This window comes from Felis catus, chromosome D4, assembly GCF_018350175.1.
Source record: "Felis catus isolate Fca126 chromosome D4, F.catus_Fca126_mat1.0, whole genome shotgun sequence".
NCBI classification, from domain to species: Eukaryota; Metazoa; Chordata; class Mammalia; order Carnivora; family Felidae; genus Felis; species Felis catus.
Window position 1 is genome coordinate 2,831,342 of NC_058380.1, and position 11,032 is coordinate 2,842,373.

At 59.8% G+C, this 11,032-nt stretch overlaps 1 protein-coding gene across 2 annotated transcripts; it reads left to right on the forward strand.

Moving 5' to 3' along the window:
- Positions 1-79: 79 nt before the first annotated feature.
- Positions 80-8,970, forward strand: S1PR3 (sphingosine-1-phosphate receptor 3). Of its 2 annotated transcripts, XM_045042829.1 has the most exons (3): positions 80-300; positions 7,321-7,446; positions 7,618-8,970. In XM_045042829.1, exons 2-3 carry the CDS (start codon positions 7,334-7,336, stop codon positions 8,600-8,602), a joined length of 1,098 nt encoding a protein of 365 aa, XP_044898764.1. In that variant the 5' UTR covers positions 80-300; positions 7,321-7,333; the 3' UTR covers positions 8,603-8,970. The 2 variants fall into 2 exon arrangements, with proteins under 2 accessions (XP_044898764.1, XP_023099015.2); XM_023243247.2 differs by having other exon boundaries at positions 81-300; positions 7,321-8,970.
- Positions 8,971-11,032: the final 2,062 nt, after the last annotated feature.

The window sequence follows — 11,032 nt, forward strand, 5'->3', positions numbered from 1 at the left end:
CAGGGGCGGGGAGGGGCGGGGAGGGGCGGGCGCAGGGGTGGAGCGCGGGCCCGCCCCGAGGCCGCTGGAAAAGTTTGCGCCCCGGCGCGCGCGCAGAGGCTGAGCCAGCCGGTCCGTGGACACGCGACGGGGACGCGGCGCCAGCGCGGTGGCAGGACGAGCGCGGGCGGGACCCCCGGCCGGAGTGCGACCCCCCCCCATCCCCGCCCCAGGACTGCCCCGCTGCCCCGGTCCAGGCCGCTGGGAGCGGAGGAGGGGTCGCCGGGACGCGGGCGGCCCCAGTGCCCTCCCCAGACGGAGGTGAGTCGGCGGCGGGGCCCGGGGCGCAGAATCTGGGCGGGCGAGTGCAGGCCGGGCCCTTTTCTCGCCAAATTCCAGCCTGTCCCGGGCGCGACGGGGACCTGGCAGGGCGAGCCACCACCTCAGCATCACGCTGTCCCCCGGGCCACCCATTCCGCGGCGGACAGGGGATGGTTCCTTTTTGCCCACGGCCAGACCGGCTAGACTGAGCCTCCCCTTAAAGACCCGAGTGCCGCTGTCCCTCCCGGGACGGTTAGCAGGCCAGGCGCCCTTCCAGGACGAGCACCTGGGGGCTCCGGGGGTGGGCCTTCTCCTGGGAAACCATTCCTTTACATCACATGCGCGGCAAAATTCCACCTTTTCCTTCTGTTTCTCAAAGTAGGCGGTGGAGACCGCCGGACTCGGGGCTGGAGGTCACGGCCCCTACCCCCTAGGTGCAGCCCTAAGGGTCCCATGGGACAGCGGTGCGCCGCCTTCATAGCTGACCTGAGGCCTGGGGAAGGGGCCGTCGCGGAAAGTCGTGCTCTAACCCTTCTAACGCGGGGCTCCGAGTGGCCTGCCTCTCCCCTCTCCCTTCTGGAGCTGGCCAGTCCCGGGGACATATTCTTTGTGGGTTGTTATATTTAGACATAAGAGAGGAACTTACTGTGGGTTCTTGAAAGGGAGAACACACTGGGTTAGGAAGATACGGGGGCTCTTCTGGAAGGTTGTTTCTAAAGGGGAGGGTGCACCCTTACCAACTCCAGAGTTGGGCATCTTTCTAAAGTCTGGAGGTTGCGGTTGGAGACAACGCGGTACATACTCACCTACTTGTAATTCAGCTCATCAACGTTCTCGTCTTCCTTCGTGGCGGTCTTGCAGGCATGGTTAAGGAAAACAATTGCTAGAAAGTGCCAGGGCTGGGTTAGGTTCTGCGGGTACGTGGCGGAGAAAGACGGCCGTGTCATGGCTGATGGCGTGGCTGTGTGTGTGTGTGTGGCACTCCACGGCTCGTGGGATGTCTGGATCTGTACGATGTCTCACGTAACCGAGGCCGAGCGCAGTGCCGGAATGAGTAATTTTGTGGCCGTAGGAGGGCCACACGTGGGGTGTTTTCAGCCAGCAAACCTTCACATCCGGCCTCTGACACCAGAGACTGAAAGTCAGCCCTTCGGAGCCTCCTGCTAAGAGACAGAAGGCATGGCTTCTCAACCAGTCCCATCTTTGAAAACGCTGCTTTTCCCCTTGCGTTTCTGAACTTGGTGAAGATTTGCTACCACGTGTGGGTAGTAGAAACTCCCGTTTCCTCCCACGTTGGCCCAATGATGTTCTCGGAACACAGGCACCGCTTTTCCTGTCCCTGGGAACTAGGCCACTGACTTGGTCGTCTGGGATCTCTTCCGTCCTCCTAAAGATGCTTCGATACCTACAGCGTACGCGTGTGTTTTTACGGTCGAGAACCGGGAATCAGAGCGTGCCGTCGTCTCGAAATCTGGGGGTTACCCTGCTGTGAAGCCCCTTTTTTTCTGCCAGGACTTTGTGCTGTGACACAGCCGGCTTGGCCACGGGGCGCCCTCAGGCCATCTGTGACGGAGCCGAGGGCCTGCTGGGGGTCACCCAGCCTTCTGTTCCCTCTCCTGTGGCTCCGTCCTCCTCCTCCTATGGGTTTGGAGCCACTTCTCACTCCTTGGCTCCTCGGCCCCCATTTTCTGCTGAAATAATTAATTGCCTCAGGAGATGCTCCGGAGCTTTCGGCGCTAACGGGAGGCGCGGTGACCTCTGCCCCGTCGTGGAGACTCCCGTGTCTCGGTCACTGTCGCGTCAGCAGTGGGCACGCAGTCGCCTCTTGTTCTCTGTCCTTTTCCTTCTGATTTGGTGGAGTTGCCACCGTGTCTGTGGGAGGCCAGGCGGCAGGCCACCGGGTGGGTCTGTGACGAGACTGCTCACTGCACAGCGTGGCACCCATGGGTGGCTCTGGCGTCTGCCCGGCACCGCGAGCGGGTGCCCGTCCTGAGTCAGTCTGCAAGGCCCTTCGGCCTGAAGACGTGACTCCCATCGCCCCGGTGTCCGTCCGCATGCGTTCCGGCATTCGGCCCCCGGTGACACTCTTGTCACCGTCCGGGTGAAGAACGCGAGGAGGGGCGGACGCTCCGGAAGAGCTGCCCCCAATATGGTGCATGGGGATCACATCCCCGGGCCGGCCAGCCCAGCCGTGTCTTCCGAGCTGTGCCGCCAGGGACGGCGACCGCCACACCGCAGCCTCAGTTTCCTTCTTCAAACGTCCAAAAGGCAGACGCTGCCATGGGGACCAGACGTGCTGTGGCCCCGTCGTTCTGGGAAAGGATGGGAGGGACCCCACAGTTAGGGCTTCTTGGGCCCAGATGTCTCTTATTTGCGTATGCCCTGGGGCCCCCGGGGAGCTCACACCGTCACGCATGAGGGGGGCAACTGTGGCAGGAGTCCAGTCCTGTGCCCTCACTAAGAACAAGCAGAGAAGGGGGAGTCTGAACAGAAAGCAGAGGGTAAGCCCTCTTGTATCAAAACCTTGACAGACGAGCCTGGGGACCCAGGAGAGAGAGAGAGCGCAGAGGCAGACCCTGGGGCCTGTGCCCGGGCTCCTGGGTCCACCCCGCGTGCCTGGAGTGTGCCAGATCTGTGTTAACGTCTGAGGCTCACCTGCCCGGGAGAATGGCCCCTGGGAAAGCCGCCGGGTAGCAGGGAGCCTGCTCACAAGGGTTACTCACCGGGGGCTCCGAGCCTGGGCTGGAGCAGAGTGCCGGCATGGGGCGCGCGGGCTGTGTGTGAAGCCTCTTGCCGTGACCACCTCTAAAAGCCCCGCGGGGTCACCTCAGAAATCTGGGGCAAGGGGAAGTACTCATTAGCAAAAGAATTTCCTGGAGCGTTGAAATGGCCGGCCCCCTACTTCCTTCCTAAATTCTCATAAACGACAACAACAAAGTACTGCTTTCCAAGAAATTTTCCAAGCATCGGCAAAGGCTTGGCGTTTTAGCTCAGTTTAGAGGATGAACGAGTCGGTTTCTCCGGGAGAACGTGCCTTTGAGAAATCTCACCCTGACTCTGACCAGGAGGAATTTCTCACTGTCTTCCTGTGCTTTTGTTTGCCTGTGCGGAGAGGGAGAGGGACAGACCCCAGACTTAGTGGAAATACTTTCCTTTACTTTTTTTCTTTTCCTTCTTTTTATAGTTTGTTTATCTTTCAAATTGCCATGTGTAGAGAAAGTGAATCACTAGCGTAGACAGCACATCTGGAATCCATCGGCCGACCCGGGCCGGCCCCTGTCCGCGGATGCACCTCCTTGGAACAGAGGGGTGGGGAGCCCCACTGATGTGACACGGTCTAACCTGGATGGCTCACGGTGGCACCACCTTCTAGAAGGTGTCTTAGTCCTTCTCAGCAAAGGGAAAAAGCGTTGGTGCTGAGATGCCTTGAGGCCGACTTGACCCCACCTTCGTGAGGATGCCGGGAAAACTGTAGGTAGTGATCTCTGTTGAGTCCGTCCCCTGGGCACTGGGCGTGGGCAGTACATCTGTTCACCGTGAGATGCACACACCTCCTTGCTCGGCACGGGTGAGCGGGAGGGGTGTGCGGGGGTCCCGGGGACGTGGGCACAGCCCGTGGGAGCGAGAGTCCTGCCGGTGGACATCAGCCCTCCGGAGCCTGGAAGTCGTCTGCAGCGAGCAGAGGCTCCTCCCCCGAGGGCCCGCACCATGCAGCAGCGTCTGGAACAGGGCCGGTGCTCCGAGCCATACAAGACAAGAAGGCCCACCGCCACCTTCCTCAGCATCCTTTTTCGGCCGTTATTTCTGAGTCGTTCGGGGGAAATTAAGCAGTGATCAGATGCTTACAATGAAAAGCCAGACGGCGGTCACTACCAGCCCCAGATGCTTATTTTTTTAAAATAAAACAAAATGTGAGCATAATGTATAAATGTCACCCCCGTGGGGACTTCTCCAGCCAGCCCAGTGCCATTAGTCTCTACAGGGACCCCTGTATCAGAGCCCCTCCTAGACACCAACACGATGTCCAGAAATCCAAGGCACCGCACAGAAGCACAGACACAGACTCCTGAGGACGCCCCCTTCCAGCCCCAGCCGCGCATCTAAGGACGATGACATGCGGCAGCCATCCTGTGTCCACAGACAGGTGCAGCCGTCCTTGACAGGAGCAGGAATTATTGGATCTGAATGTACCTCCACGTAGAACTCTGCTGAGCATCACATCGGCACAAAGATGCCAGGCACAGTTCTATGCTGTGGGGCCCCGTTTACGCAGAGGTCGGAAATAGACTATGGCCCTCGAGGGTATGAGAGGCTGGCCAGTGGAGTCCCCTTACTGGGAGGGGTGTTGGGGGTCCCCTTACTGGGAGGACTGTTGGGGGTCCCCTTACCGGGAAGGGTGTTGGGAGGTCCCCTTACTGGGAGGACTGTTGGGGGTCCCCTTACCAGAAGGGGTGTTGGGGGTCCCCTTACTGGGAGGAGTGTTGGGGGTCCCCTTCTCTGCAGGGTAGGCCAGGCTGGCTTCCCAGGAGCTGGTGCCTGCCAGCCCGACACTTCCCAGAAGGGACATTTCCGGCGGGCTGAGGCCCTGCCTGGCCCTGAGAAGTTGGGGGCAGGATGGGAGAGTATTCTTCCGGAAGACTCAGGTCCTGCCGCGCCCCTGAGACATGGAGGCAGAACTCCTCTGTGATGCTCTTGCCCACAAATAGCAGCCCTCAGATGCATCCCAAATCAGTCTGGCCTTTAGCCCAGCACGTAACTCTTGGGATGGAATCTACGTCCTGATGTTGAAAACCCAAAGAAAATAAGCTTTTGGTTCCAGAGAGAGCCAGATACCTTCCAGTTACACACAAGGCGGAGAACAGCATTTAACAAAGGATGTTCTGAAAAAGTATGCTTTTTGAATGATGAATATTTCATCAAGGGAAATGATCAATCAAGCATTAGTGGGGAGATACATCCACCCTCAAGATGCATGGTTTCGGTGGCTCTCTGGCATGTCTTCTGTGTTTTCATTGTGGTCGGTTTACTGCTGGGTCCTGACTTTACCGCTCAGCTCAGTTCCTTCTGAACCTCGCATATGCGGGCAAGGGCACCCCTGCAGCCCTGCACCTGCGCGTCCTCTCTCTTTACCTCCAAGAGGTCCAACCCAGCAGGTTTGGAAGCTCCCTTCTGTCCACGCTGTCCGCGCAAGCCCGGGGGTGGGGAGCGTGCATGCAGAGGCAGGACCGTGCGTGGCGTGGACTTCTCGTGGGGGAATCGGGCCGGAGACACGCTGCAGCTGTGCCAAGGCTTAAGAACCTCCCGATGTGGATGTTTGGAGCCCTGTCTCATCGATTCACGAGCAGTTCGCACACCTTGTCAGTGTAGGTAACACTCACACGCTTCTGCGGTTCAGACTGTTGTGATGCTAGCTCACTCACCCGTGGTCGTGAGTCACGTGGACCACGTGTGTACCATGGTCAGTTCCAGGGACGGAAACCCAGGTGAGGGCGCAGGTGTGAGGCAGATTGGACTCGGTGCCAGCGGACAGAGGGGCAGCGGGCGGGCGGGCGTGGGGCCTGTGTGTGCCCACCGTGGGCGGGGACATCGCCGTTCTCAGGACGGACTTAGACGAAGGTCCGGTGCCAGGGGAGGCTGGTGGCAAAGCCGTCCACTGAGCTGACCCGTGCGCCTCCAGACACGCCTGTGCCTCCCAGAAGCCGGGCCCCCAGGGTTTCTGGAAGCAGCAGGGCATGGACGCTTCTGCGTGCTGGGGAAGTCTGCAAAGAAGAAATGGCACTGCCTCTTTCTGTCTCAGAGAGCCCGACCCCCCGCTGACAGAGGGCAGGCTGACGGCACCCCGGGCCCTGAGCAGCACCGGGGGCCGGGGAGCAGTGACCTGGAGGGTGCCCTGAGGGGACCCGCGGTTTCCTCTCTTTCTCCTCCGAGAGCGGCCGCCAGCACTGCAGCCCTGGGTCCTTCCAGGACGAGCCCCTCTCAGGCCGTGTTGGTACTTGGCAGTGGAGCTCAGTGGCCGGACTCTGACTTAGGGCTCTGACCTGAATGTTCCAAAAGTCAAAGAAGTCACGGCCAGGGAGTCGGTGGGCTGTCTTAAGCTCACCTCATTGGATCTTAAGTAGATACTTGCACGAATAATTGTCGTTTTAAAACCCGTGGGCCCCCTGAAAGCCACATCTAGCTGTGACGGTGACATCCCCGGAGGTGCTGAGTGTGGCCCCAGGTGAGGGTGGGAAGTGTCAGGTTGGGGGATGATTAAAATCCGGGGCCCTGGAGAGCCTGGAGCTTGGCTTCTCACCTTCACCGGTTGTCTAGTGCCCCCGGGGGGGGCGTGGCTTCCGGCTCATGTACGCGCCTTCAGTTTGGGGGGTTCAGACAGTCTTATCTGAGCTCTGGATTTTCAGCCAAGTTCAAAGCCCAAGCGCTGGTCCCTGCCTTCCCTTCCTTCACCCTGGGTGGACGTATAGGCCTACGTCCCGTCTGCCCCCCCCCACCACGCCCTGCCGCCCCCAGGGAAGGCCTCTGGTGGCCTCGTGGCCCTGTCTCAGGCCTCCCCTGTGGGCCATCTGGACCAGACTCTGTCCCCGGCCCTGGTACCCGGGACGCCGTCGCCCCACGTGGCTCCGGGCTCACCAGGGAGGCCTCAGGAGCTGGGTGGGCATGCTCCTGGGCTCCATCCTGTGTTGTTGTTGTCCTGAGATGACCCCGTTTCTCTCCCGGTAGCTGGGAATCATGGTTTAGCAGCTCCCGCCTGTGGATGAGGCTGGGTGGCCAGCATCCCACATGCCCGGAGAGTCCCCGGTGGACGTTTATTTGGGTCTGTGTCATGTTACAAGAGTGAACGGCGGGCGCTCAGGCACCGAGTCTCCTTCCAGGCGGCTGCAGACGGCAAGTCGCTGCCCGTGGCCGCCTCTGCCTCCGGGGAGCCCCGGCCAGTCCCACGCTCCCGCGTTTTTGGTGCCTTCCTCCGACTCTGCCGCTGCTCCCCCTTAATCGCTGGGCACCCCTCTTTTGTCTCTGCAGGCGCCTGCTCTCCATGCCCTGGCCCGGGTCCCGCCCGGGGCCACCTCCGAAGCCTGAGCCGGGGCTGTTTCTCTGGAAATGGACGTGCCCAGGGCGCCCTCTGGTGGCTCCCGGAGCTGAGCCTCGGTGAGTCCCGGTGGCGATGGCGGCCTCTGTCCTCGCGCCGCGCCCCAGGCCCTCCCCCGGGAATGAGACCCTGCACCAGCACTACAACTACGTGGGCAAGCTGGAGGGCAGGCTGAAGGAGGCCCCCGAGGGCAGCACGCTGACCACCGTGCTGTTCCTGGTCATTTGCAGCTTCATCGTGCTGGAGAACCTCATGGTTTTGATCGCCATCTGGAGAAACAATAAGTTCCACAACCGCATGTACTTTTTCATCGGCAACCTGGCCCTCTGTGACCTGCTGGCCGGCATCGCCTACAAGGTCAACATCCTGATGTCGGGCAAGCGGACGCTGAGCCTGTCCCCGACGGTCTGGTTCCTGCGGGAAGGAAGCATGTTTGTGGCCCTCGGGGCGTCCACCTGCAGCCTGCTGGCCATCGCCATCGAGCGGCACCTGACGATGATCAAGATGCGGCCGTACGACGCCAACAAGAAGCACCGCGTGTTTCTTCTGATCGGGATGTGCTGGCTCATCGCGCTCTCGCTGGGCGCCTTGCCCATCCTGGGCTGGAACTGTGTGCACGACCTCCCCGACTGTTCCACCATTCTGCCCCTCTACTCCAAGAAGTACATCGCGTTCTGTATCAGCATCTTCACGGCCATCCTGGTGACCATCGTCATCCTGTACGCCCGCATCTACTTCCTGGTGAAGTCCAGCAGCCGCAGGGTGGCCAGCCCCCACAACTCGGAGCGCTCCATGGCCCTGCTGCGGACCGTGGTCATCGTGGTGAGCGTGTTCATCGCCTGCTGGTCCCCACTCTTCATCCTCTTCCTCGTCGACGTGGCCTGCAGGGTGAAGGAGTGCGCCGTCCTGTTCAAGGCCCAGTGGTTCATCATGCTGGCCGTGCTCAACTCCGCCATGAACCCCGTCATCTACACGCTGGCCAGCAAGGAGATGCGGCGGGCTTTCTTCCGGCTGGTCTGCACCTGCCTGGTCCGGGGCCGTGGCGCCCGCTCCTCGCCCACCCAGCCTGCCCTCGATCCCAGCAGAAGCAAGTCCAGCGGCAGCAACAACAGCAGCCCCTCGCCAAAGAGCAAGGAAGACCCTCCCCAGAGAGTCGCCTCACCCTGCATCACCGACGGAAACAAAACCCTGCAGAACGGGATTCTCTGCAAGTGAGAGCGCCTGCCTCCAGGAGCGGGGGAGGGGAGCCCCGCTCTGTGGCCACGGCCGTATCTGTTGCACGCCTCGCCCCTGGGAGTTCCAGAGAGGGGACTCGGGAAGTCCACTCGCCAGTGGCTTGCCCGGCGTGGGCGTCCCGTGAGGAGGGGGACCCAAGGACCCGCCAGCGTGTGTCACGGCAGGCCGTGCGCTCTGTCCGTCTTGGCTCCAGTCTTCTGAATGCACCACGCTGCGACAGTATCTGCCGCCTTCCCCTGAGCCCCCCTGGCTGCTCCCCGCGGGGCCTGGACAGGGAAGGTCGCGGGCCCCACAACGTGCAGGGTGTTTCTCAGAACGTCATGACGATGTTTGGTAACTTCACTCTACACTGTGAGCGGAGTGGATGCCTGTGTGCTTGTCATTTCTGTGTCACGGAGCACTTGTGTCCCTTATGTCTGCCGTTGGTACGCGGCACCTGGGTGTGTCGGTGAGCGGCAGTGTGTGACACAGTTAAATATCCGTAAGTGCAAGTGTGTCCTGATTGAACCACCAGGTGTAAGGATGTGGCTGGAAACTCGGTGGACACGGCAGTCCCGGGCTCCTCAGACCGACGTGAAGTCTTGTGTTCAGCAGGCTTTGAACGCCTACCATCCCAGAGAGGGCTGGTTCCCGGCGGGTCTCAGATGTGTGGGTCTGAAGGATCCTGGGAGATCGGGCGATCTGGTGATCTCTGGGAGCCGTGTCCCTGTTCCTCTGGGGCTCCTGTGTCCCTGCACATCCAAACCCACGTTAACCAAATTCCCTGATTGTTTGGGGTTCCTACAGATCACAGAAGAGCCAGGGGCTTCCAGGAGCCCATCCCCAGACCAACCGAGAAAGGGACCCACGAGGGAGCAGCAGAGGACAGACGCCCCCCCCCCCCCCCCCGGCCTGAAGCCGGAAGCAGTGGTCTGTTTAATGCAATGGAACGTTTGTACTGAATTAGGAGAGGTTTACAGGGCTGTGTTGAGTCTCTTTCTCTGAGCAGAAAAGCTCGGAGGCGGCAGCCCCGTGTTGTCTCAGTGGCGTAGCTGGGGAGGTCAGCGGTCTCCACGCTCCCCAAAGCTGACCCTGACAGTGACAGCCAGGAGCGTGTCCGCGTGTGCTCTCCAGGGAAACGTAAGGATACTGTAATCTGCCTTTGCAGCCTGGGCTGACCCTGCGTCCCTGATCGCCTGGTAAAGGGATTACTTAGGAGGGGTTTCCGTGCGCGCCCTCCCCAAGGACCCCACCCGCAGGACAAACGTGTGTGCATCTGTAGAGATCTCATAACCATAGAGCTGATGGCTTCTTGGTAAAAAACAAAACGAGCAACCTTTAAAAGGACCCTTACTCGGGCGAGCCCACATCGCAGCCCCTGGGGTTTCTCAAGTTGGCTGGGAATTTCTGGCCGAGTCAAGACTCAGTCTCAACACGTTAACGATTTGCAAGAGAAGCTGGCTCCCGTGTGTCACCTGATGCACATTCCCCACACTGAGGAACGTTCCGGTGGGTCCTGGGTGGTTTCCATGTACTGACCAAAGACTATCCTCATTTTTGTTGCCGAGGAGAGAAATTGTACTTGTAAGGCGACGTCTTCGGTGGCATTTTTGGTGGCTTCTTTACATCACTGAAAAGGGGCTTCTTTCTGAACTCAGCATTTCTAGAAAAGTGAAGCATTGAGGTATTGAGTTGAGAAAACAAAGCCGCATTCCAGAGAGCTGGAGTGTTGGGCATCGGTGCTCGCCGGGTGGCGACGTGACTTCAGGACCCAGTGCCCTGGCTCTGAGGGGCGTTGGGGGGGGGGGTCTCCTCTCTGGTGCTAATGTTAGTGACACTCGCTCTACAGTCCCGTTGAGAGAATGCAGAACTTTCAAGCAGTCTGAACGAAAAATACGCCAAAAAAGGAACGGTGTTTGCTTGCTGTATGCAGAACGTGATGGAACATCAAGACCGGTGTGCACGGCCCTCGGCAGCTTGCGGGGGCGCGTTTAGGAGTTGAGACTACAGAGCTTGCGCTAGATCTCACTCGGTTAGTAACCTTCACGGTGTCCCATGTGTTTGTTAAAAAAAAAAAAACACCAAAAACCAAAAGCCTGCATATAAACTGGTCATCGGGGCGCCTGGGTGGCTCAGTCAGTTCAGCGTCCGACTTTGGCTCGGGTCATGATCACTCAGTTCGTGGGTTCAAGACCGGCATCAGGCTCTGTGCTGACAGTGCACAGAGATTCTCTCTCTCCCGTTCTCTTTGCCTCTCCCCTCTCTGGCTCTGTCTCTCTCTCTCAAAATAAATACATAAACTTAAAAAAAAATAAAAAATGAAAAAACAAACCTGTGGCTGGGGGTCAGCGTGGGGGCCCGTGTGCAGGGTGGCCACCTGGTTTCCCACCTGGGGCCACTGTCCCTCCAGGATGGAAACGGCTCTAGGAG

Excerpts from the sequence above, each read along its gene's own strand:
- S1PR3 (XM_023243247.2), top strand. The coding sequence starts at position 7,463 with ATGGCGGCCTCTGTCCTCGCGCCGCGCCCCAGGCCCTCCCCCGGGAAT.